This window comes from Alosa sapidissima, chromosome 9 (genome assembly GCF_018492685.1).
Source record: "Alosa sapidissima isolate fAloSap1 chromosome 9, fAloSap1.pri, whole genome shotgun sequence".
NCBI lineage: Eukaryota > Metazoa > Chordata > Actinopteri > Clupeiformes > Clupeidae > Alosa > Alosa sapidissima.
The window spans coordinates 11,077,469-11,105,091 of record NC_055965.1 but is presented as its reverse complement, the minus strand read 5'-3'; the positions used below and the strand labels follow the sequence as shown (position 1 = coordinate 11,105,091).

General features: G+C 40.7%; 2 protein-coding genes across 4 annotated transcripts; both read right to left on the bottom strand.

Moving 5' to 3' along the window:
* Nucleotides 1-355: 355 nt before the first annotated feature.
* Nucleotides 356-27,391, bottom strand: LOC121719158 (cytosolic phospholipase A2 zeta-like). 2 transcript variants are annotated; one of them, XM_042104589.1, is made up of 15 exons: nucleotides 27,023-27,391; nucleotides 26,867-26,926; nucleotides 26,483-26,576; nucleotides 25,994-26,136; nucleotides 25,634-25,835; nucleotides 8,319-8,436; nucleotides 7,613-7,759; nucleotides 7,361-7,441; nucleotides 4,822-4,851; nucleotides 3,283-3,384; nucleotides 2,828-2,998; nucleotides 2,564-2,647; nucleotides 2,294-2,448; nucleotides 1,553-1,724; nucleotides 356-1,384 (listed from the first exon to the last, which is right to left on the bottom strand). In XM_042104589.1, the coding sequence occupies exons 2-15, from the start codon at nucleotides 26,881-26,883 to the stop codon at nucleotides 1,215-1,217; spliced, it is 1,686 nt and encodes a 561-aa protein (XP_041960523.1). In that variant the 5' UTR covers nucleotides 26,884-26,926; nucleotides 27,023-27,391; the 3' UTR covers nucleotides 356-1,214. The 2 variants fall into 2 exon arrangements, with proteins under 2 accessions (XP_041960523.1, XP_041960522.1); XM_042104588.1 differs by lacking the exons at nucleotides 25,634-25,835; nucleotides 25,994-26,136; nucleotides 26,483-26,576; nucleotides 26,867-26,926; nucleotides 27,023-27,391 and adding exons at nucleotides 8,537-8,738; nucleotides 8,879-9,021; nucleotides 9,367-9,460; nucleotides 9,751-9,810; nucleotides 9,907-10,273 and having other exon boundaries at nucleotides 363-1,384.
* Nucleotides 17,456-25,180, bottom strand: LOC121719168 (cytosolic phospholipase A2 gamma-like). Of its 2 annotated transcripts, XM_042104602.1 has the most exons (9): nucleotides 24,710-25,180; nucleotides 24,467-24,547; nucleotides 21,929-21,958; nucleotides 20,376-20,477; nucleotides 19,921-20,091; nucleotides 19,657-19,740; nucleotides 19,387-19,541; nucleotides 18,646-18,817; nucleotides 17,458-18,477 (listed from the first exon to the last, which is right to left on the bottom strand). In XM_042104602.1, exons 1-9 carry the CDS (start codon nucleotides 24,729-24,731, stop codon nucleotides 18,308-18,310), a joined length of 987 nt encoding a protein of 328 aa, XP_041960536.1. In that variant the 5' UTR covers nucleotides 24,732-25,180; the 3' UTR covers nucleotides 17,458-18,307. The 2 variants fall into 2 exon arrangements, with proteins under 2 accessions (XP_041960535.1, XP_041960536.1); XM_042104601.1 differs by lacking the exon at nucleotides 24,710-25,180 and having other exon boundaries at nucleotides 17,456-18,477; nucleotides 24,467-24,636.
* Nucleotides 27,392-27,623: the final 232 nt, after the last annotated feature.

The following is a 27,623-nucleotide window of genomic DNA, read 5'->3' as shown; positions in this document are numbered from 1 at the left end:
TATAGGCCTATTTATATGTGGTTATTGTTGGTCTTGTACATCAATATCTTTATAATATTTGTATACATCTTTATATCTTTATAAATCTAAAATATATGTTTTATTATTCTAGTTCCTTTTCAGTCAGAAAGTAATCACTGACCTGACTGAAATAACTGACTGACCTGACCTAATTGCCATTTTGCCTAGAATATGTGTACTGTTGAGCATGTTGTGTTAATAAATATATATTTTCTTGTGGAATTGAATATTTTGTGTTGTATTCCTTTACAATACGTTCATTCTAGAAGCACTTATAATATCAAGAAGCTGCTTGCAGTTTGAATGAGATATAACAATTACAATATAATATGAATAATATCCCCCAAATTAACATACAGGCCACAATTGCATAAGTAAAAGTGAGTTTTTAATAATTTACTTAAAAAATGACAAAACTTTATGAAAAGATAAGGAACTGATTGTAAAACAAGCCAATTTAAAAATGTAATCTGTTCATTTGCTCTTGCTCTGGTCTGGATTCGAACCTGCGACTTGCTGCAATTTCTTCCCCTTGTCTCCCCTTCTTCCCCTTCTTATACGGACGAATGTTCCCCAGCTTTTACTCACTAGCATTTCCATCAGACCCCAAAAAGGTCAGGCCAATCAGCGACTAGAGGGGATGACGCTTTAGTTTCAAAATCGAAAGTGGCTGTGATGAACAGTATTATCAACACTTCTATTTACAGCAAAGGTAGGCCATTGTACATAAATTGTTTCCTGACTGCCAATGCTGCTGATTATCAGTTTCTAAGGTTTAGGCGAAGTAGGAAGTAACGTTAGGAATCCCTGATCAATTTGATTGGTTAGGCTGGACCAATGATTTCAAAGTTAATGCAGTCAGTGTGTGTGTGTGTGTGTGTGCGTGTGCATCTTTCTGTGTGTGGAGCATGACCTTTGTACACCCAGCCTTCAGTAATTTAATCAACAGTTAGAATTAATATAATTAGACTATTGCTAACTAATATGTAATACATTTGTTAGTAATAGGTTTTTGTCGGAAAACCATTGTAGATTTGAATTAAACATATAATAATTATTTGTGAAAAAAGATTAGGGATGATGGTAATACTTTACTTGACAGTATCGACATAAGAGTGACATGACACTGTCATGAACACATGACACTGTCATGACACATGAACCCTAACCCTAACCCGTGCGTGTGTGTGTTCTCAATGTTTGGCCTTGCGTCTCTCTGCTGCTTTTCGGATCTCTTTCAGGATGCCGTCTCTGTTCACATTTTCTGCAGCCAGATCTGCCAGGTGGTCGATCTTCTTTTTGCCCCTGTAGGTCATCTGAAAGGTGGCGTATTCCCTCCATTCCTGTTTGATGGTGGCCTCATCTGGAGAGGTAACGTGGCAAAAGAAGAGTGGCAACAGAGTATTAGAAGAAAAGATAATGGCGAAATAGTAGGTTGTTGTCATGAGAAAAGATAAAAAAAATAATCAATAGATCAAATGTGGGGAAGGTGAAAAGAGGAGAGATAGAGAGATGTTTGTGCTTGACTCACCTTTGCCATTCTTAATGTTGAAGAGGGGGATGTGGATCACCGTTGGCTTCCCTTCTTCCTCAAAAACATAGAAGGACTTTGGACAGTCAGACTCAGGGTTCAGAGCCTTAAAGTCTATGTCGGGAAAGGCTCTTTGGTTGGCGGCTGCATAATGCCAGGCTCCCTCTAATGACTGCACACACACATTACATTATATTACATTTGACACTTTTTAACCAAAGCGACTTCAAACAATGGAAGCAATTAAGGTAGAGTGTGATGAGGACAAGTTAGTGCTGCAGTAAGTGAAACTTCAAGCGTCAGTTCTAGTCAGGTGGTATACATGCTAGAATTAGCAAGTCTAGTTATGGGTAGTGCTACAAGAGGAGAGACTCTCTGAAGAGCTGGGTCTTCACATACAACCTTCCCAGCACACATTAAGTGCAATACATTATAACAGTGTAGTGGGGAGGTTTGCACAATGAGATGACTTGGCTGAAAATTTGAACGAGTACAACTCAGTCCACCACCCCTTCCTGTGCTACAGAGGAGCCGATCAGCTGCGTGTGCGCGAGCAGTGATTGACAGTCCGTTGGGGCATCGTTGGTGTTAAATATTCTATATTCTAATTTCATTAAGACATTTTATATTGTGGAGAAGTTTCCAACTACAGCTTTGAGCATATCAATATGCCAAAATGGTTATGTGTGTCCACTGTATTTAGATGCTTGTTTGGAGTTGCATGTAGGGAGCATGTTTTACCTTAAAAGGAGCATCCTCACTGAAGTCAAAGGACATTATGATGTCCACATCCCTCGCCTCTCTCAGCACGGATGGATACGGAGAGTTCAGGAAGAGCCCTGCATCTATCAGGTGCATTGTGTCCTCCTTGCACATTTCCTCAGGAACCTTGGGCTCTACACATAAACAAAATACATTGCAGTAAGGACACCAATGTTGATACAGAAAGATGTTTACATGACCTCTTTCGAAAACCTTTCACTGATATGATTCAGTGCAGAGGACTATTACCGTTGATTTGGTAGAGGAAATTGGCCACGTTTCCAGATTGCCATTCATTGAATAATGGCAAGATGTGTTTAATGACCCACCACACTGAAAAGGAAATATTTAAATCAGGGTCAGTGTTGGCAGTATCCTTATATCTCTCTACCTTTCAAAAGAGATTTTTTTTTCTTTCAAAATTAACACACAACTTTCACAGCCAAAGAAATCCTTGTATCTCAAAGAGGTTGCCTACTAGTGCTAATGGTTGATACTGAACTGAGTTCTTACCATCAGTTAGTTTGTTATTAAGATTGTTCAACTCCTGGCCCCACTCCTCTGCTGATCCTATGAGTTCTTCAAAGATATTCTCCATGTGCTGTTTCCTCTTCTGGTCATCCATGTCTGTCCACATCTCATGATCCAGTTCAAGGAGTGTGGTGCTGAATTTTCCATAGTCCTCTAGATGGCAGAAGTTACCCGTCTCATTTCAGAGCATATATTATGCAATGCAAAGACGTCAATGCTCTTTCACAAATTATTTTTTTCTGTTTGCTGTGCAGGGTTTTTGTGTAGGGTTCATTATTAGTGGCTCATAATGAATAAATAAAATTGATTTGAAATAGAAATTGAAGTGTCACCTTGTAACACTAAAAACATTGAGACCCCATGCAGTGAAGAACTTTTCCTTATTGGTGTTTTGAAATGTTAGCATATGAGGAATATATAAAATCCACTGGTCTTACCTCCGAGAACAGATTTCAACTTGGCCAACACTGTGTGGCAATGATCCATGTTATGGTGACATTCCACCAATTCAACCAGTGCCATCACAATCTTAAGCACACCTATGAATAAAAACATTACAAAACAAAAACCTTACATCCAGCCATCTTATGAATATGTTAACATAGACCAGTGGTTCTTAAACTTTTTGTCTGACAACCCCACAAAAAACATGGGCCAAGTCTTGCGACCTCCTTCTCTCTAACCGGCGGAATTTGGTTTCGAAATGTTGTGAGATGGGCATTGGAAGCAGAGGCAGAAAATGTCTTCTCTCATAGATAGGCTATGTCAACACCAAAGCCATTATGTCAATGGCAGCCTTTGACTAAAAAAATCTTTAATCCAGACCATGCAATTCATGACCCCCCCCCAGTTTAAGAACCACCGACTGATTCTATGCTTCCTATGGGATGTGCATTTTTAGGCTTTTCCCCTGAAATTGCACTGTGACTACTTCAGAGGTCTATTTTGGCCTACCACCAAATGCTTGACCTCTTTATAAAGCTGTAGTTTCTTAGGGAACAATCAGAATAATCATGTGAAGTACTGGCACAGAGTTATAGAGGCTAGAATATTGTTTTTTTTCTTCCAGATAACAAGCATCTCTGAACTGACCACAATTCAGCCCTTTAAGTCACTTGATATGACTTAGAAACACAACTGAGCTCTAGCACAATGTATTGTGAAGCTGTGTGCAAAAGTAGATCAATATAGAATAAAAAAATGAGTGCTTTAGACCACCATTTGCCAATGTATGCTCATGCATTTTGTAAAATGGCCTATAGAAACTCCCCATAGGACTTTTGGTTACCCAAAATGCATACTGGCCATAAAAGCCTTACTGTGTGGCAACCTCTTGGTGTAGAAGCATAATCCTGGTCTCAAATGAAAGGTAACATTCTGAAGTTCCCTGTAGACTATTTGGATTGTATGTCAGGGGTTCTGATATAGACTACGACTACACAAAATATGGAATAATTACATTAAAGTATCTATTTTTGCATTTTCTCTTTAGGTTCAGTGAGTGTGTATAAGATGGACTATACATCTGCACAACTAATATTGGATGAAATAACATGCATATTCAATTTCTATGGATTCCTGTGAATATTTCAAGACCCAATATGCTGCATCTACTTATTGCTAAGGATACGCCCTGCAACTAGAAGGTGGGGAAGCACCAAAAGGCAGAGGAGGGGGAAGAGGGCATTTTTGATTCAATTTAATTGAGACATAGCCAGATTAATCTGACAATGTAAAGCACTATACAGATTGTACAGGATAAACGTTGTCATATATGGATTCCCAAGAACCTAAGCTTTCAAATGGTGTATAACATTACTATGCTACATAGCAATATGGTGCATACAATTGATTTAGAATGTTAGGGGGAAGTGGGAGAAGGGGGTAGGTGTGCCGTGGAAGGCACACTGTCTTATAACAGGACTTTGTCAAATCCAGTGTGCTGGCATCAGAAAGCATTTGAACAATCTTCATACCTGACAGTGGGGCTGCTTCACCTTGCGACCCTGTCCAAACATAAGCAGATAGTAAGATCATGGGCCCTAGTTTGTTTGGAGGGCAAAGTGCAAAGTCTGTGGAGCCTGGGTGTCATTGCAAGATATTTTTTGTCGAGAGAATGTGTGCTCATTTTACTAAATTGTGATCTGAATTTACTAGCGCGCACAATTTAGTATATTGTGTGCTCCTTTTACACCATAGTTTGCTCATGTGGTCTCTTTTCACTAGATTGTGCGCTCAATTATGTAAATCTTACGTTTAACTAAATCATGTACACGTTTTATTAAAGGCACACTATGCAGGTTTTTTAGCTTAATATGCAAGTTTTTTAGCTTAATTTACCTTCATTTACCAGCTTCAGAGTCATTGGAATAGTTATATGACTTTTTTCGGGTTGAATGGTGGCCGTCTCGCCTCCCCTATAGCGCCTGTGAGTGGAAAAAACACCCTTGCAACTGTGGGCCGGCGGGCCGACGGCCTCAGTGTCAGGAAGTATAACGAGTGTAACGAATTGCTTTACTGCATTCAAATCAAGGCCGTAGTCATGATGTCAACATTGGGGGGGACCAAATCTGTGGTGGAGTCTGAGGGACCCCCAAACAGAATTTCAATACATCTCCTACCATGGAAAAAATATTATTAAAATTCACAAACAAGTCGTTAGTTAAGTAAGTCAATTATTCCAAACTTTTGACGGACATAGGCATGGCATGGATGGATTATGAACCCCTGGGCAAAGATGCCCCCCCCCCCCCCTCCTCCAGTGGGGTCCTGAGGCATTCTCCCACGGAAGATTTTTTATTTGTAAAAAAATAACCCTTTAAATGATGACTTCTGGTGAGTTTTGTGAAAAGAGAAGGTTGGAGAAGAAGCAACTTGACACAGAGGCTTGGGCATCAGGGCCCCCTGAGCTCTTGGGCCCAGTAAGCCAATTCAGTAATCCATCCCTGGACCTGTGGTATGACTCCATTTGTCTTCAAAATGTATACTTTAAAAGAAATTACAAACTAGAGTTTCTTTGTTAACCTCTATATTACACAGAATGTGGTTCTTTTACTTATTACTTACACCTGGAGATTTTTTTTAACTAAGGCTTAGACTCATAGGTTTGGACCTATAACCTAATAAGATTTTGTCTTTTAATTTAGATTTTATTATGCTGGCGGCTAATCACACAATTTTAATGTAGTTTGAAAGAGACAGGATTCAGGAATAGGCTACTAAGACAGGCCCCTCTTCTGTTTGACTCACGTTACCCCCTGCATTAGGCTATAGACTGGCTTCTGACTGAAATGACGTTTTGTGCCAACATAGAAACACTAGGCCTACTACAGCCTTTAATTGGTGAATGGAGGTGCAAATTCCTTTCTTTGGTTATTGTCCGCGATTCACATTAACTGTAGGCTATCACCGCCAGTGCATTACATTTGATTCCTACGTTTTGCCTGCATGGATGCGCGATTGAGTGCGCATCTAAATAATATGCAAGATGCAACAACCATTTCTAAGAGGCCTATAAACGGTAATGTCTGGCATTAATACTAGCATATGAATGCATTATTTATGTTGAAAGACGTGAAAGAAATTAATGACACAGGCTTGCACAAATTCATCATTTAAAATAAAACCTTTCACTTTCGCTATCATTGCGAGAATAGGCTAGCCTGGCGAGCCAGACCCACATTAAAATGTAATTTGCTGCCGCTAGGGGCGTGTCTAGATTTCTAGGCTAAGAATAGGCTACAATATGAAAAATGTTTCAAAGTTCCCTTTGAGTCTGATCGGCTCCAAAAATGTATGGGATTTCCTTAGCCTGTGCTACACCTTTCCAACAAGTTTGTGAAAATTGTACCGGTAGCTTTTGCGATATTGTTGACAGCCCTACCTCACCGCAGTAGGGTGCAGTAAATGGAAGCTTTTGATAGCGCACGCCACTAACGAAAAACGGAAAACCACCAGGACAAACCACTCAGGGGTGTAGGCTACTCTGGAACCATCACTAGGTCACTAATCTGTGCGTTATTTATGTTTGATTACATTTCAGATGCGTGTAGGTTTCCTGTAGGCCTAGTCTAGCGCTTTTTTCTTTCTTTCTTTTTCCGTATATTGTGGGGGACATTTTGGTCATATTTGAATATTGGGGGGGACATGTCCCCCTCAATGTCTATGGTGACTACGGCCCTGATTCAAATACACATACACGCCAGGCACCGGCTAGAAAAAGGTAGCGATGGAGTTTCTCAGACATTCGTCATGACAGAGCAAGCGAAAATAAGCAAAAACCGAAAAAAAGGGTAAGGAAATTGCCAATACTGCATAGTTTACCTTTAAATGATGCGCTCAGTTTACAAAATCAAAATTATTGCACAATTTAGTAAAATGAGAGCACGATAGCAAAAATGACAGCACATTTTCTGGATATACACGACAAAAACATCTTGCCTTGACACCTCCGGGGTCCTGTGTGTCAGCAAGCAAATTTCTCGTGAATAGCAGAGTGAAGATCACCATACGCACTTGGCAAAAGTGATTTTTTGATCCAATCCAGGATGTGTTTCTGGTTTTGCTTCTCATCTCCAAAAACATTTCCACAAATCCCTGCAAAAACACACCCTCTGGACTTTAAAATGTTTTTGTGTGTGTGTCTGTGTTTGTTTGCGTGCGTGCGCATGTTTGTGTGTGTGTGTGTGTGTGTGTGTGTGTGTGTGTGTGTGTGTGTGTGTGTGTGTGTTTGTCTGACATGATATAATGAAGTATGTGGAAAAATACCTTGCAGTTGAACCATGTCCATTGGCTTCCTCTTAGGAGAGTATTTTACACATCCTCCCTCAAAGTCCTGTTTCAGCAGGGATGTCTTAACAAAAGCCCCAGGTTCCGTGAACCCAGCCTCATGGGGACTCAACTCAAACCACAACTCTGCAGAGGAAGTGTTTTTCACTCTCAAGTCACAAGCATCCGCAATCAATGTCTAGTTTCCTTTGCCCATGCCCAGGGTCACAAAAGACATGCAGTTTCAGTTCATTATTTAAACACGGACACGGAATTTCCCAAACTTAAGACATATGCTTCCATACCTTTACTGTGTCAAAGATATGTTACTATTAACATATACTAATATGATGCCGTTTTTGTCTAGTGATAACAACTAACGGAAATGCTCCCTTTAAGGAGGAATAATACTGTATAGTATACTGTAGCAGACCTTATAGCATATGATATGTGATTTGACTGTTACTAACTATAGGTTCCACTTGATAATGTCCTCAACATAGTTTTAAATATCAGTTGATTCAGTAAATTCCACATGGTATATGAATTATATGCATAGAATGATTCTGGAATTACTGGGAAAAAAAACTGAGAGAAAAAGCACTCCTTCAAGGTGTAGAATTCTGGGGTATTCTCACTGTATTCTGATGTGTTAATATGTTGGACATTGCACAACAAAACCTGTCGGCCTATTATTCTTTGATACCTTTCCTTTTCGCTTTGTCCTTGTCAAAGAATGCCCGGTCTATAGCACTGTAGAGTGGGTATGGATTGGCACCATCTCGGTCTCTGGATCCCTCATCAGACAGGGTCCTTGTCTCCAGCTGATGTGTCACAAACAAACACAGTTATATTGCCTATTTAAATGGATAGATGCATTGCATTCATTCATTCATCCAACCATTCAGTTATTCACTCACTCACCGGTACACCTTTGATAACACAAGTCATCACTCCCCAGGAATCAGAGAGGGATAGATCCCCTTCCTCGTATCTCTTCCTGAGCCACTGCACACCTTCGGAAAAATCCATGTCTTCCCCCTCAGATATGCTCTTCAGGACACTGCTGGTGGTGACCTTCGCGTTTTTCGACCAATGGGCATCAGCATACAGTGAAGACATGGCCCTGTGTGACATCAGAACTACGCCCGTCAGACCTGCAGATCTTACAGGGGTGTGTGTGTGTGTGTGTGTGTGTGTGTTTGTATGTGTGTGTGTTGGGGGGGGGGGGGGGGGGGGGGGTTACAGTGACTAAGATGTACTGACCATGTGGATCCAGACACTCCAGCCATGTAGAGGAAGCAGTCCAGCAGATTGTCCTGCCCCAGTTGACGTAGGACACCCAGAAAGGAGATATGGGCCCTCTCTCCTCCACCAGAGCCGAGTAGTGCAACACGAGGTACTTCATCCTGGACAAAATACCATTTCATTTCAGATGTGTCTGTGGACTCATTCAGGAACTGACTCATTCATTCTTTCATTCAAGCAGTCACGCAAATTTGCAAATTGGTAATGTCAGTATCATAATCATTTTTTACTTCCTTTTTCATCACATTCTTTCAATGGCCTGTTTATGACCTGCTGTCACAAATAATGTGCCAGAGTAGTAAATGAATGAATGAATGAATAAATGAATGGATCAATGAATGAATCAATCAATCAATGAATCAATCAATCAATGACAAACAAATAAATACAGGATGTTATTGGACAGGATGTATGGATGGGATGGAGAAGTTATTACTACCACTCACAGGCTTACAGACAATGCCGTGACTGCGCAGACAGTCACCTACTACTTGAAGCCTCTTCTGAATGTAACCCTTCTCTTCATCACAGAGGTCCTGTCTGGAATGAGGGTTGCATGTGACACATTTAGAAATCAACATCTTCAAATCAGCAGCCCTCCACAGCACAGAATGGCGGACAGTCAGGCTGATTTTGAGGGATAAATAACTCTGAAAATCTCACCATAATGATTTCTAACTGTCATAGTTTAGCCCTAAGGCTACTGTAACAAAACATTGATTGGTACATACATATAGAGATTTCAGTGTTATACAGTAAGTGTCTATCATATAGTTTGTTAAAAGCATGCAACCCACCACGTTATTACAGATAGCAGCTGGAAATCTCACCTGATCAGCACATCCATGTTTGAGTAGAATTATGTGTTCTGTGATGGTCACGTATAACTACTGTCATACATGGACATAAAAAAGATACATAATTAACTATTCTATGACAGCAGCTGAAAATGTGCATAATTCATTTTAACTTGGATGAGAAAATACCTTCATTTGAATATGCAAGGCAACCAGAAGAAGTGGACATGAATGATAAATCAGAATGAACAGCCCATGATTTCTTACATTTCCAATGCAGCCATTTATCATTTTGTGAACATTTTACAATATTCTGCATCTTTTTCTAATTAGCAACATTTTGTTTAGCCATTTTGTTTCTTCTTCTGTGCCAGTCATAAAACCTTTATTAGGCACAATTACCTCAACCTGTATTAACACAGCCAACCAAAATCATGCACAAAAATCAATTGATTATCGATCATTGCAAAAGCATACATGCCAGTTATATAACCCTAATAAAACAGTTAGTAGTGGTAGTAGCATCATACTGTTCAGAGATTATCATACAGTTCAAAGTTTATCATACAGTTCAGAGATGAGAAATCAGACATCAGGCACTTACATATGTTAGCTGAAAAATGAGCTCATGCAGCATGGCTACTGTGTTATTACGTCTAGACTGGTGTTTCAGTTCTGTTTAGGAGAGTTTCCAATTGAAAGAAGTTCCCTTTGTGGCCAAAACAATGTGACCTAAACATATGGCCTATACAAAGCCCATTTTATACAAAACCATAGACAAAAATCTATAACCATCATACAACAGTCTGCAAATTCAGATCCCCAATATTTCTTTCATACTTTAATCAAAGTAGTCTCAGAGCCAATCAAAAGCTGAAGAACATGACTGGCTTTATTAGACAGGGCAAAACCTACAACAACCTGATAAAGGTCACTACCAAATTTCACATACAATCCATTTATGCTTGGGGCATTTTTGTATCCCACATCGTTAATAAGATATTTTGCATATTTGAATAAATGAAAACACACACACACACACACACACACATATATATATATATATATATATATATATATATAATATTCCATTTACATAAGTTTTCACATCCTTTGTTATGACGCTTGTAGTTGAGCTCTGGTGAATCCTACTTCTATCAATGGTCTTTGAGATGCTTCTACAACTTGAATGGAATCCACCTGTGCCTAAATTACATTCTCAAATGGAAAGGTTTGGAACAACCAACAGTCTTCTTAGATCTGGCCGCTCAGTCAAACTGAGTAATCCGGGATGAAGGGCCTTGGTCAGACAGGTAACCAAGGACCCAATGGTTACTATGAAAGAACTATGAACTTTTTCAAGCACTTCGCTTGAGAAATGTAGGTGTGATATTACATTACATTTAGCAGACACTTCTTGACCAAAGTGACTTACATAATGTCAGCTATATTACAAGGGATCACATTGTCCCCGGAGCAACTCAAGGGCACAACGGTAGAAGCTGGGAATTGAACCCACAACTTTCAGGCTACTGCACGCTAGCCCAGCTCCTTAACCGCTACACTACCACCGCCCTACAGGCTACTGCACGCTAGCCCAGCTCCTTAACCGCTACACTACCACCACCCTACAGGCTACTGCACGCTAGCCCAGCTCCTTAACCACTACACTACCACCGCCCGGTGATTTTTTTTTGTTTTCCAGCAGAGAGCCTCTAACCTCGTGGTAGACGGCCAGACACACATCATGCAGCCTGGGCAGCAGCACCTCAGCGTGGTGCTGAGACAGAGACCTGAGGGAGGTCAGGGCCTCGATCTTCTGCTCCCTGCAGAAACAACAACATACTTTCTAACATGCCTATCTTAGCGGAAAGCCTACAAGTGTTATAGCGTTAATGTGTTAGCCTAGTCTATTTTAGCTATACTCCCACCAGTCGTCGTCTCTGAGCAGCCTGAAGGCCTGCAGGATGGCCTGCTCAGGGCAGGACACAGGGGGCAGTTTGGCCAGCTCTGGGAGCTCCCTGGTCTGCTGGGTGCTGCTTGTTTGCTTCTCCACTATCACTCTCTTCTTCTTCACCTGCTCCCTCACTTCCTCCTTCCCTGCCAGACACTCCACGGACTTTTGCTCTGGGAGGTCAAAGGTCAAATTATGCTGCTATTGCTGTAATATGTGCACTGCTGTTTAAGTAACGTTAAGCTGTCAAGACGATATGAGATGGTCTGAAACTCTGAACTTTGTATGTTTGTGAATATATCATCTCGTGGGCTGCCCATGTGTACCTAAGTTTGATTTAGATCCTATTCTTTTGTTGCAATGAAAGCTATCTGAAACAATACAATCAGTGTGTGATAGGGATACATATTTACTGCGTATTTTACAGCACTAGGAGGAGAGATGCTGGACAACTGGACAGGCTGGTTAGAAAAGCTGGCTCTGTGGTGATGAAGCTGGAGTCACTGACATCAGTTGCAGATAAGAGGACCCTAAGCAGACTGCTATCTATGAAGGACAATGGCCGCAACCCCCTGCACTCCACTTTCTCCAAGCAGAAGAGCTTGTTCAGTAGTAGGCTCCTCTCTCTGTCTTGCAAAGCAGACAGGCTGCGTAGGTCCTCTGTCCCTTCAGCTCTTCAACGCTACACAGAAGGGGAGGAGTGTGATTGACTTCAGTGTTTAAGTCTGCTCTGCACACTGCCCTTTGCACCATGCCTTCATCTGTGTGCCTTTATACACACAAACTACCCTGGACTGCACTGATTGGCACTATTTGACTCCCTTACTGGCTATATTAGTCACCTGCCCATTTTGCTAGCTTCAGTAGCTTGACTGCATGGTCAATACGCCATGCTGTCTTTTTGTCTGTGTGGACACTTTTCAACTTTAACTTAAACTTTTCTTCAAGTCTTTTACTTTTGTCCATGTATAGATATAACGATTATTCTATTGTTTATTGTGTAGCCTGTTGTACTTGAATAGATATAGAATTTGCACTGGCAATGTACTTGCACTATGACACTGCTCCTTTAACATGTTACAATCTAATTTTACTGTAAGGGCACACTATTTATATATTCCTTTGTATTTTTGTTGTATGTGTGTGTATGTGGATGCCATATGTCTGTGTATGGTGTGCATAAGCTATTGGACACCTTAATTTCCTTCTGGATAAATAAAGTATCTCTATCAATCTATCTATCCATCTATCTGTCTATCTATCTATCTATCTACTTTACTGACCTCACTGCTCACCTGTCACAGCAGTGGCCACTGTCTTCTTGAGGCAGGGCAGTCTACTGACGAACCGGCTCTGATTGGTTGCCTGGGGTTTGGCTGGGGTTTGTTGGAGGTGGGCAGTGTGGGATTTGCCAGTCACTCCCTGAGCAAGGCCTACGGCACGCTGGGCATAACAGGTGAAGAAGACAGAAGAAGAGCCATAGGCAACAACGTTGAGGCAGCAGAAAAAGCATCCAGATGGCTTTGTTGAAGAGGGGAGAGCAGTGGGGGCAGTAGAATGCCACTTGGACACAGGCCGGGGTCTGATCAGTCTGACTCCTGGAAACAACCCTGATAAGATGCTTCTGTAAACTCTGATGCAAGGCCCCCTTTTCAACGGGTTTAGGATGTACGAGAAGGCTAGCTCGACTGGGAGGCTCTCCTATCAGAATCAGATTCCCTAATCTGGGGCTTGGCCTTGAGGCTCTCTCTACCTCTGAGTCCCTTTTCCCTCTGCTCGTACATTATAATGTGGTTAACTCAATACAGACCTCAGAGCTATAGAGCTTTGCAGAAGTTGGTCTGTCAATCTGGTCAGAGACAGGTCAAAAGGTCCTGGCTACAGACTTTTGTCTGCCCTCTAGGACCAAGAGGAAGTCAACTATCCCGTCACAGGGAGAATTTAGCCAAATTTACTTCTACATCTCTGCATTAAAGGGACACCAGGCAATCCTGATGCTTTTTCTCTACGAAACTCCCCCTCGCTCGGTCTGAAGCTCTTTTTCTTTTCTTTGCGTCTTCCGTCAAGGGTTTTCGCTGCTTCTTCGCCGGCTCTGCCATTATACACACGTTTGCAACAATCTCTAGCGTTTCGTTAGCCTGCCTCTGTGCTGTAAACTGATCCTGCTTCGGTTGGCGGGTAGGATACACCGAACATGCAAGTGGGATATTCTTCCTACAGGCAGTAGGGGCGGGCTAGAGAGCCTTCATTCGCCCCGTAATGAGTCATTTAACCATATACCGACTCACGAAGATGATTAATTAACACAAAAACGTTGCCTGGTGTCCCATTAAGTAAGACAGCTCTTATAATTTACATAAAATATAACTGATCTTATGAGGTCTATAACAATTTAGGTTCTCTCTCTAAATACACTCATTTATCAGACATATTTCTGTATCCTTGCTTGTATGAAGTGCATTTAGACCACAAAGGCCCCCCCCCAACTTTGTCTCACAGACAATACACATGCTAACAGAGCCCGGTTGGTTTTTTTGTCTACTCTGGTGCATCGGACTTTGCTTCCTAAATGCACAGCTGAGTTTGCTACTCCTGTGGGTATCAATGCATTGTGCAGTATGTTTTTTGCCCACAATTAGTGTCTTAGAAAGTAAGCCCTCAAGCCGGTACCTGCAAGCGGATGGTCCGTACTCCTCGTCCAATGGTGTACCTGGCTTCATTTTTTCAAGGCCAACCACGTTGTGGGTTTAGAAATTGCATCCCCAATCAAATGTCCAGGCCTATGTTTCGTCATCCAATTACTGTACACGATCAGTCTTTCTCTGAAACGTCCAATCACCGCAGGTGGCCAATCTTTTGAAAATCCTCGTGCTACCTTTACGTCATTTGTTGACAACGTTGAATGTAGGCTACACTACATTCCATCAGTTTCATACGCCAGCTCAGCGATCAAGAATATAAAACAGGTATGTTGTTTATATGTTGTTGATAAAATGGCTATTTTGTTGTGTTTCAATTATGGAAAGATTTATGGAAAGTTATGCAGAATTCAGATAATTATACATCACTTGCTAGCTGACTACAGATAGCGATTAGCATTAGCGATTAGCGATTTATAATGCTAAAAACATTTAGTTAATGTACATGTTCCGTTAATGTGTAACGTTAAATACTGAAAGTATGCAATTACTGTAGCTATATATTTGTAATGTAAATAGTATCCGACGTCGTCTGACTATGTGTAGCCTTTTAGGTCAGCATATCGTTTCTTTGGTCAAATTAAGCATAGTTAGTTGAGGCTAGCATCAAGCCAGTGGCAGTGTTATTCTTGTCATTAACGTGAACGTTATTTATTTCAGACAGGCAGGAATGCTTGGAATTAGTTAACGTTACTCAAGTTAGTTGTAGCCTAGGACAGCACATCTGACACATAGACATGGTCTGCAAGCAGTTACTTCATGCTGCTACTTATTTGTTTATTATAGTTAATGGGGTCAGGTCATCATAAAGAGGCGAAATTGTTCTGAAAGTAACGTTATAGCCTATTAAACATCATGTTATACGCATGCAGGCATTGTGTACCTTTCAGAGAACCCCTTTTTAATTTCCCTTTATTATGACCGCCGCTAGCGAAGCTAGTGAAGCGGTCATATAGGGATTGTCAAAGTTTTTTTTTTTTTTTTTCCCCGTCATCTACTTCCTGAATTTTTGGTCAACGATACCCGGGACACCGAACCACCGGGGCACATGAAATTTGGTGGGTATGTAGCCCCACTAGACTTTTACAGAAAAACTTCGTTTGGTCCCCAGGGGCCACTCCCCCACCACGCTGGGCCCCCCGAAACCCAAAAAATGCAGTTTTTCCTAAATAACTACCTGAACCGTGGCACCGAGGATGAAGAAATTTTTATGGTATGTTGGTCTCAAGGGCCCACATCAACCTAGCCCATAATCACTCATTTGTGATTTGCACCCCCTTGGTAAAAAAGGAAAATGCAATATCATTCTGCTTTAATCGCCCCTCTCTTCAGTTAAGATGTTCAGAACTGCACCAAATTTTATGTGTATGATTAACCTGACATTATCTGGGGGTATGCCAAGTTTCGTAGATTTTCATCCATGGGGGGGTCTAAAAAAATTAAGTTATGTGTACATTTAGTGACTGTATACTCATTGGCCTGTAGATGGTGGTGCACACATATACAAACGCACACACACACAATAGGTACGTACATACCATCAGTATCGGCAATTACAACGGCCGATACATAATTACAAATTCAGTAGAATTAAAGGAAAACCAAATATTCATCATAACTAGATGTACCGCAGAGCGGTACAAAATATGACCGCCGCCCAGTCCAGCACATTTTTTCCACAAAAAGAAATCACGCTGAAAGGCCTATATGATTCTGTCTCACTAAATTGCATTATCCACACTCAATTCTCACTGGTATCTGCTAGACAACAAGTACCAAAACATGATTAGTTCATAGATTTCACATGTAAAATTAATTTTATACAACCCCACCTCCATCTTGCCTGTTCATAATTCTGAGAAATTCTTGATTGTTTGTGTTATGTTTATGTTATGTGTGTGGGTGTGTGTGAGTGTGTGTGTATGTGTGTGTGTGTGTGTGTGTGTGTGTGTGTGCGTGCTTGTGTGTGTGCCTGCGTATGTGCCTGTGCATGCAAGCGTACATGTCTACTGTGTGAGTATGTGTCATACGTATGATTACTGTGAATGTATGTGTGTGTGTGTGTGTGTATCTGTTTGTGCACATGTGTGCACATGAAATGGGTTAACATGACCCCTGGAGGCAAACATACGGAAAAAAATGGTCATCCTAGGCCCTACAGTTCTCAACATATTCACAGAGAACTGTGTCTGCCCTACCCTCCTTTCGGGGGGTCCAGTCCAGCGGGGGGGCTACAGATCAAAACGAAAAATGACGGTTCCATGCTATCCATGTGGGGGTACATGCCCACCAAGTTTTCACTCACCTGCCCCCTCACCTGCTGTCGCCCCATTGGCCCACCCACCTGCATGCACAGAGCAAACACCCACCAAGCACCTGCAGACACAAAGCGCATGTACGCACTGTGACCTCAAATGCATGTTGTAAATGTGCCCAGTTTCGCACTGTTGAAACTGGCCACAGTCAGTATAAAGGCAAAATATTTTACCCAAACACTGAGGCAGTTACAAAAGATAGATAGATACAGTAGATAGATAGATAGATAGATAGATAGATACTTTATTATACTGAAGTAGTTAAACTTAATACTTTACTATTAATAAATGTATAAATGTTTTTATTAAATGTTTTTATTGCCGTCTAGTGTTAATAATTGTTCTATCAATAAATCACAGTTTTTCTTGATTGGTTACATGGGCTGAGATCCTCTCGACTGTTTGTACAGTATAGGCCTATTTATATGTGGTTATTGTTGGTCTTGTACATCAATATCTTTATAATATTTGTATACATCTTTATATCTTTATAAATCTAAAATATATGTTTTATTATTCTAGTTCCTTTTCAGTCAGAAAGTAATCACTGACCTGACTGAAATAACTGACTGACCTGACCTAATTGCCATTTTGCCTAGAATATGTGTACTGTTGAGCATGTTGTGTTAATAAATATATTTTCTTGTGGAATTGAATATTTTGTGTTGTATTCCTTTACAATACGTTCATTCTAGAAGCACTTATAATATCAAGAAGCTGCTTGCAGTTTGAATGAGATATAACAATTACAATATAATATGAATAATATCCCCCAAATTAACATACAGGCCACAATTGCATAAGTAAAAGTGAGTTTTTAATAATTTACTTAAAAAATGACAAAACTTTATGAAAAGATAAGGAACTGATTGTAAAACAAGCCAATTTAAAAATGTAATCTGTTCATTTGCTCTTGCTCTGGTCTGGATTCGAACCTGCGACTTGCTGCAATTTCTTCCCCTTGTCTCCCCTTCTTCCCCTTCTTATACGGACGAATGTTCCCCAGCTTTTACTCACTAGCATTTCCATCAGACCCCAAAAAGGTCAGGCCAATCAGCGACTAGAGGGGATGACGCTTTAGTTTCAAAATCGAAAGTGGCTGTGATGAACAGTATTATCAACACTTCTATTTACAGCAAAGGTAGGCCATTGTACATAAATTGTTTCCTGACTGCCAATGCTGCTGATTATCAGTTTCTAAGGTTTAGGCGAAGTAGGAAGTAACGTTAGGAATCCCTGATCAATTTGATTGGTTAGGCTGGACCAATGATTTCAAAGTTAATGCAGTCAGTGTGTGTGTGTGTGTGTGTGCGTGTGCATCTTTCTGTGTGTGGAGCATGACCTTTGTACACCCAGCCTTCAGTAATTTAATCAACAGTTAGAATTAATATAATTAGACTATTGCTAACTAATATGTAATACATTTGTTAGTAATAGGTTTTTGTCGGAAAACCATTGTAGATTTGAATTAAACATATAATAATTATTTGTGAAAAAAGATTAGGGATGATGGTAATACTTTACTTGACAGTATCGACATAAGAGTGACATGACACTGTCATGAACACATGACACTGTCATGACACATGAACCCTAACCCTAACCCGTGCGTGTGTGTGTTCTCAATGTTTGGCCTTGCGTCTCTCTGCTGCTTTTCGGATCTCTTTCAGGATGCCGTCTCTGTTCACATTTTCTGCAGCCAGATCTGCCAGGTGGTCGATCTTCTTTTTGCCCCTGTAGGTCATCTGAAAGGTGGCGTATTCCCTCCATTCCTGTTTGATGGTGGCCTCATCTGGAGAGGTAACGTGGCAAAAGAAGAGTGGCAACAGAGTATTAGAAGAAAAGATAATGGCGAAATAGTAGGTTGTTGTCATGAGAAAAGATAAAAAAAATAATCAATAGATCAAATGTGGGGAAGGTGAAAAGAGGAGAGATAGAGAGATGTTTGTGCTTGACTCACCTTTGCCATTCTTAATGTTGAAGAGGGGGATGTGGATCACCGTTGGCTTCCCTTCTTCCTCAAAAACATAGAAGGACTTTGGACAGTCAGACTCAGGGTTCAGAGCCTTAAAGTCTATGTCGGGAAAGGCTCTTTGGTTGGCGGCTGCATAATGCCAGGCTCCCTCTAATGACTGCACACACACATTACATTATATTACATTTGACACTTTTTAACCAAAGCGACTTCAAACAATGGAAGCAATTAAGGTAGAGTGTGATGAGGACAAGTTAGTGCTGCAGTAAGTGAAACTTCAAGCGTCAGTTCTAGTCAGGTGGTATACATGCTAGAATTAGCAAGTCTAGTTATGGGTAGTGCTACAAGAGGAGAGACTCTCTGAAGAGCTGGGTCTTCACATACAACCTTCCCAGCACACATTAAGTGCAATACATTATAACAGTGTAGTGGGGAGGTTTGCACAATGAGATGACTTGGCTGAAAATTTGAACGAGTACAACTCAGTCCACCACCCCTTCCTGTGCTACAGAGGAGCCGATCAGCTGCGTGTGCGCGAGCAGTGATTGACAGTCCGTTGGGGCATCGTTGGTGTTAAATATTCTATATTCTAATTTCATTAAGACATTTTATATTGTGGAGAAGTTTCCAACTACAGCTTTGAGCATATCAATATGCCAAAATGGTTATGTGTGTCCACTGTATTTAGATGCTTGTTTGGAGTTGCATGTAGGGAGCATGTTTTACCTTAAAAGGAGCATCCTCACTGAAGTCAAAGGACATTATGATGTCCACATCCCTCGCCTCTCTCAGCACGGATGGATACGGAGAGTTCAGGAAGAGCCCTGCATCTATCAGGTGCATTGTGTCCTCCTTGCACATTTCCTCAGGAACCTTGGGCTCTACACATAAACAAAATACATTGCAGTAAGGACACCAATGTTGATACAGAAAGATGTTTACATGACCTCTTTCGAAAACCTTTCACTGATATGATTCAGTGCAGAGGACTATTACCGTTGATTTGGTAGAGGAAATTGGCCACGTTTCCAGATTGCCATTCATTGAATAATGGCAAGATGTGTTTAATGACCCACCACACTGAAAAGGAAATATTTAAATCAGGGTCAGTGTTGGCAGTATCCTTATATCTCTCTACCTTTCAAAAGAGATTTTTTTTTCTTTCAAAATTAACACACAACTTTCACAGCCAAAGAAATCCTTGTATCTCAAAGAGGTTGCCTACTAGTGCTAATGGTTGATACTGAACTGAGTTCTTACCATCAGTTAGTTTGTTATTAAGATTGTTCAACTCCTGGCCCCACTCCTCTGCTGATCCTATGAGTTCTTCAAAGATATTCTCCATGTGCTGTTTCCTCTTCTGGTCATCCATGTCTGTCCACATCTCATGATCCAGTTCAAGGAGTGTGGTGCTGAATTTTCCATAGTCCTCTAGATGGCAGAAGTTACCCGTCTCATTTCAGAGCATATATTATGCAATGCAAAGACGTCAATGCTCTTTCACAAATTATTTTTTTCTGTTTGCTGTGCAGGGTTTTTGTGTAGGGTTCATTATTAGTGGCTCATAATGAATAAATAAAATTGATTTGAAATAGAAATTGAAGTGTCACCTTGTAACACTAAAAACATTGAGACCCCATGCAGTGAAGAACTTTTCCTTATTGGTGTTTTGAAATGTTAGCATATGAGGAATATATAAAATCCACTGGTCTTACCTCCGAGAACAGATTTCAACTTGGCCAACACTGTGTGGCAATGATCCATGTTATGGTGACATTCCACCAATTCAACCAGTGCCATCACAATCTTAAGCACACCTATGAATAAAAACATTACAAAACAAAAACCTTACATCCAGCCATCTTATGAATATGTTAACATAGACCAGTGGTTCTTAAACTTTTTGTCTGACAACCCCACAAAAAACATGGGCCAAGTCTTGCGACCTCCTTCTCTCTAACCGGCGGAATTTGGTTTCGAAATGTTGTGAGATGGGCATTGGAAGCAGAGGCAGAAAATGTCTTCTCTCATAGATAGGCTATGTCAACACCAAAGCCATTATGTCAATGGCAGCCTTTGACTAAAAAAATCTTTAATCCAGACCATGCAATTCATGACCCCCCCCCCCCCCCCCCCCCCCAGTTTAAGAACCACCGACTGATTCTATGCTTCCTATGGGATGTGCATTTTTAGGCTTTTCCCCTGAAATTGCACTGTGACTACTTCAGAGGTCTATTTTGGCCTACCACCAAAAGCTTGACCTCTTTATAAAGCTGTAGTTTCTTAGGGAACAATCAGAATAATCATGTGAAGTACTGGCACAGAGTTATAGAGGCTAGAATATTGTTTTTTTTCTTCCAGATAACAAGCATCTCTGAACTGACCACAATTCAGCCCTTTAAGTCACTTGATATGACTTAGAAACACAACTGAGCTCTAGCACAATGTATTGTGAAGCTGTGTGCAAAAGTAGATCAATATAGAATAAAAAAATGAGTGCTTTAGACCACCATTTGCCAATGTATGCTCATGCATTTTGTAAAATGGCCTATAGAAACTCCCCATAGGACTTTTGGTTACCCAAAATGCATACTGGCCATAAAAGCCTTACTGTGTGGCAACCTCTTGGTGTAGAAGCATAATCCTGGTCTCAAATGAAAGGTAACATTCTGAAGTTCCCTGTAGACTATTTGGATTGTATGTCAGGGGTTCTGATATAGACTACGACTACACAAAATATGGAATAATTACATTAAAGTATCTATTTTTGCATTTTCTCTTTAGGTTCAGTGAGTGTGTATAAGATGGACTATACATCTGCACAACTAATATTGGATGAAATAACATGCATATTCAATTTCTATGGATTCCTGTGAATATTTCAAGACCCAATATGCTGCATCTACTTATTGCTAAGGATACGCCCTGCAACTAGAAGGTGGGGAAGCACCAAAAGGCAGAGGAGGGGGAAGAGGGCATTTTTGATTCAATTTAATTGAGACATAGCCAGATTAATCTGACAATGTAAAGCACTATACAGATTGTACAGGATAAACGTTGTCATATATGGATTCCCAAGAACCTAAGCTTTCAAATGGTGTATAACATTACTATGCTACATAGCAATATGGTGCATACAATTGATTTAGAATGTTAGGGGGAAGTGGGAGAAGGGGGTAGGTGTGCCGTGGAAGGCACACTGTCTTATAACAGGACTTTGTCAAATCCAGTGTGCTGGCATCAGAAAGCATTTGAACAATCTTCATACCTGACAGTGGGGCTGCTTCACCTTGCGACCCTGTCCAAACATAAGCAGATAGTAAGATCATGGGCCCTAGTTTGTTTGGAGGGCAAAGTGCAAAGTCTGTGGAGCCTGGGTGTCATTGCAAGATATTTTTTGTCGAGAGAATGTGTGCTCATTTTACTAAATTGTGATCTGAATTTACTAGCGCGCACAATTTAGTATATTGTGTGCTCCTTTTACACCATAGTTTGCTCATGTGGTCTCTTTTCACTAGATTGTGCGCTCAATTATGTAAATCTTACGTTTAACTAAATCATGTACACGTTTTATTAAAGGCACACTATGCAGGTTTTTTAGCTTAATATGCAAGTTTTTTAGCTTAATTTACCTTCATTTACCAGCTTCAGAGTCATTGGAATAGTTATATGACTTTTTTCGGGTTGAATGGTGGCCATCTCGCCTCCCCTATAGCGCCTGTGAGTGGAAAAAACACCCTTGCAACTGTGGGCCGGCGGGCCGACGGCCTCAGTGTCAGGAAGTATAACGAGTGTAACGAATTGCTTTACTGCATTCAAATCAAGGCCGTAGTCATGATGTCAACATTGGGGGGGACCAAATCTGTGGTGGAGTCTGAGGGACCCCCAAAAAGAATTTCAATACATCTCCTACCATGGAAAAAATATTATTAAAATTCACAAACAAGTCGTTAGTTAAGTAAGTCAATTATTCCAAACTTTTGACGGACATAGGCATGGCATGGATGGATTATGAACCCCTGGGCAAAGATGCCCCCCCCCCCCCCCCCCCTCCTCCAGAGGGGTCCTGAGGCATTCTCCCACGGAAGATTTTTTATTTGTAAAAAAATAACCCTTTAAATGATGACTTCTGGTGAGTTTTGTGAAAAGAGAAGGTTGGAGAAGAAGCAACTTGACACAGAGGCTTGGGCATCAGGGCCCCCTGAGCTCTTGGGCCCAGTAAGCCAATTCAGTAATCCATCCCTGGACCTGTGGTATGACTCCATTTGTCTTCAAAATGTATACTTTAAAAGAAATTACAAACTAGAGTTTCTTTGTTAACCTCTATATTACACAGAATGTGGTTCTTTTACTTATTACTTACACCTGGAGATTTTTTTTAACTAAGGCTTAGACTCATAGGTTTGGACCTATAACCTAATAAGATTTTGTCTTTTAATTTAGATTTTATTATGCTGGCGGCTAATCACACAATTTTAATGTAGTTTTAAAGAGACAGGATTCAGGAATAGGCGACAGGCCCCTCTTCTGTTTGACTCACGTTACCCCCTGCATTAGGCTATAGACTGGCTTCTGACTGAAATGACGTTTTGTGCCAACATAGAAACACTAGGCCTACTACAGCCTTTAATTGGTGAATGGAGGTGCAAATTCCTTTCTTTGGTTATTGTCCGCGATTCACATTAACTGTAGGCTATCACCGCCAGTGCATTACATTTGATTCCTACGTTTTGCCTGCATGGATGCGCGATTGAGTGCGCATCTAAATAATATGCAAGATGCAACAACCATTTCTAAGAGGCCTATAAACGGTAATGTCTGGCATTAATACTAGCATATGAATGCATTATTTATGTTGAAAGACGTGAAAGAAATTAATGACACAGGCTTGCACAAATTCATCATTTAAAATAAAACCTTTCACTTTCGCTATCATTGCGAGAATAGGCTAGCCTGGCGAGCCAGACCCACATTAAAATGTAATTTGCTGCCGCTAGGGGCGTGTCTAGATTTCTAGGCTAAGAATAGGCTACAATATGAAAAATGTTTCAAAGTTCCCTTTGAGTCTGATCGGCTCCAAAAATGTATGGGATTTCCTTAGCCTGTGCTACACCTTTCCAACAAGTTTGTGAAAATTGTACCGGTAGCTTTTGCGATATTGTTGACAGCCCTACCTCACCGCAGTAGGGTGCAGTAAATGGAAGCTTTTGATAGCGCACGCCACTAACGAAAAACGGAAAACCACCAGGACAAACCACTCAGGGGTGTAGGCTACTCTGGAACCATCACTAGGTCACTAATTTGTGCGTTATTTATGTTTGATTACATTTCAGATGCGTGTAGGTTTCCTGTAGGCCTAGTCTAGCGCTTTTTTCTTTCTTTATTTTTCCGTATATTGGGGGGGACATTTTGGTCATATTTGAATATTGGGGGGGACATGTCCCCCTCAATGTCTATGGTGACTACGGCCCTGATTCAAATACACATACACGCCAGGCACCGGCTAGAAAAAGGTAGCGATGGAGTTTCTCAGACATTCGTCATGACAGAGCAAGCGAAAATAAGCAAAAACCGAAAAAAAGGGTAAGGAAATTGCCAATACTGCATAGTTTACCTTTAAATGATGCGCTCAGTTTACAAAATCAAAATTATTGCACAATTTAGTAAAATGAGAGCACGATAGCAAAAATGACAGCACATTTTCTGGATATACACGACAAAAACATCTTGCCTTGACACCTCCGGGGTCCTGTGTGTCAGCAAGCAAATTTCTCGTGAATAGCAGAGTGAAGATCATCATACGCACTTGGCAAAAGTGATTTTTTGATCCAATCCAGGATGTGTTTCTGGTTTTGCTTCTCATCTCCAAAAACATTTCCACAAATCCCTGCAAAAACACACCCTCTGGACTTTAAAATGTTTTTGTGTGTGTGTGTGTGTCTGTGTTTGTTTGCGTGCGTGCGCATGTTTTGTGTGTGTGTGTGTGTGTGTGTGTGTGTGTGTGTGTGTGTTTGTCTGACATGATATAATGAAGTATGTGGAAAAATACCTTGCAGTTGAACCATGTCCATTGGCTTCCTCTTAGGAGAGTATTTTACACATCCTCCCTCAAAGTCCTGTTTCAGCAGGGATGTCTTAACAAAAGCCCCAGGTTCCGTGAACCCAGCCTCATGGGGACTCAACTCAAACCACAACTCTGCAGAGGAAGTGTTTTTCACTCTCAAGTCACAAGCATCCGCAATCAATGTCTAGTTTCCTTTGCCCATGCCCAGGGTCACAAAAGACATGCAGTTTCAGTTCATTATTTAAACACGGACAAGGAATTTCCCAAACTTAAGACATATGCTTCCATACCTTTACTGTGTCAAAGATATGTTACTATTAACATATACTAATATGATGCCGTTTTTGTCTAGTGATAACAACTAACGGAAATGCTCCCTTTAAGGAGGAATAATACTGTATAGTATACTGTAGCAGACCTTATAGCATATGATATGTGATTTGACTGTTACTAACTATAGGTTCCACTTGATAATGTCCTCAACATAGTTTTAAATATCAGTTGATTCAGTAAATTCCACATGGTATATGAATTATATGCATAGAATGATTCTGGAATTACTGGGAAAAAAAACTGAGAGAAAAAGCACTCCTTCAAGGTGTAGAATTCTGGGGTATTCTCACTGTATTCTGATGTGTTAATATGTTGGACATTGCACAACAAAACCTGTCGGCCTATTATTCTTTGATACCTTTCCTTTTCACTTTGTCCTTGTCAAAGAATGCCCGGTCTATAGCACTGTAGAGTGGGTATGGATTGGCACCATCTCGGCCTCTGGATCCCTCATCAGACAGGGTCCTTGTCTCCAGCTGATGTGTCACAAACAAACACAGTTACATTGCCTATTTAAATGGATAGATGCATTGCATTCATTCATTCATCCAACCATTTAGTCATTCACTCACTCACCGGTACACCTTTGATAACACAAGTCATCACTCCCCAGGCATCAGAGAGGGACAGATCCCCCTCCTCGTATCTCTTCCTGAGCCACTGCACACCTTCGGAAAAATCCATGTCTTCCCCCTCAGATATGCTCTTCAGGACACTGCTGGTGGTGACCTTCGCGTTTTTCGACCAATGGGCATCAGCATACAGTGAAGACATGGCCCTGTGTGACATCAGAACTACGCCCGTCAGACCTGCAGATCTTACAGGGGTGTGTGTGTGTGTGTGTGTGTGTGTGTGTGTTTGTATGTGTGTGTGTTGGGGTGTGTGTGTGCGTGTGTGTGTGTTGGGGGGGGGTTACAGTGACTAAGATGTACTGACCATGTGGATCCAGACACTCCAGCCATGTAGAGGAAGCAGTCCAGCAGATTGTCCTGCCCCAGTTGACGTAGGACACCCAGAAAGGAGATATGGGCCCTCTCTCCTCCACCAGAGCCGAGTAGTGCAACACGAGGTACTTCATCCTGGACAAAATACCATTTCATTTCAGATGTGTCTGTGGACTCATTCAGGAACTGACTCATTCATTCTTTCATTCAAGCAGTCACGCAAATTTGCAAATTGGTAATGTCAGTATCATAATCATTTTTTACTTCCTTTTTCATCACATTCTTTCAATGGCCTGTTTATGACCTGCTGTCACAAATAATGTGCCAGAGTAGTAAATGAATGAATGAATTAATAAATGAATGGATCAATGAATGAATCAATCAATCAATGAATCAATCAATCAATGACAAAACAAATAAATACAGGATGTTATTGGACAGGATGTATGGATGGGATGGAGAAGTTATTACTACCACTCACAGGCTTACAGACAATGCCGTGACTGCGCAGACAGTCACCTACTACTTGAAGCCTCTTCTGAATGTAACCCTTCTCTTCATCACAGAGGTCCTGTCTGGAATGAGGGTTGCATGTGACACATTTAGAAATCAACATCTTCAAATCAGCAGCCCTCCACAGCACAGAATGGCGGACAGTCAGGCTGATTTTGAGGGATAAATAACTCTGAAAATCTCACCATAATGATTTCTAACTGTCATAGTTTAGCCCTAAGGCTACTGTAACAAAACATTGATTGGTACATACATATAGAGATTTCAGTGTTATACAGTAAGTGTCTATCATATAGTTTGTTAAAAGCATGCAACCCACCACGTTATTACAGATAGCAGCTGGAAATCTCACCTGATCAGCACATCCATGTTTGAGTAGAATTATGTGTTCTGTGATGGTCACGTATAACTACTGTCATACATGGACATAAAAAAGATACATAATTAACTATTCTATGACAGCAGCTGAAAATGTGCATAATTCATTTTAACTTGGATGAGAAAATACCTTCATTTGAATATGCAAGGCAACCAGAAGAAGTGGACATGAATGATAAATCAGAATGAACAGCCCATGATTTCTTACATTTCCAATGCAGCCATTTATCATTTTGTGAACATTTTACAATATTCTGCATCTTTTTCTAATTAGCAACATTTTGTTTAGCCATTTTGTTTCTTCTTCTGTGCCAGTCATAAAACCTTTATTAGGCACAATTACCTCAACCTGTATTAACACAGCCAACCAAAATCATGCACAAAAATCAATTGATTATCGATCATTGCAAAAGCATACATGCCAGTTATATAACCCTAATAAAACAGTTAGTAGTGGTAGTAGCATCATACTGTTCAGAGATTATCATACAGTTCAAAGTTTATCATACAGTTCAGAGATGAGAAATCAGACATCAGGCACTTACATATGTTAGCTGAAAAATGAGCTCATGCAGCATGGCTACTGTGTTATTACGTCTAGACTGGTGTTTCAGTTCTGTTTAGGAGAGTTTCCAATTGAAAGAAGTTCCCTTTGTGGCCAAAACAATGTGACCTAAACATATGGCCTATACAAAGCCCATTTTATACAAAACCATAGACAAAAATCTATA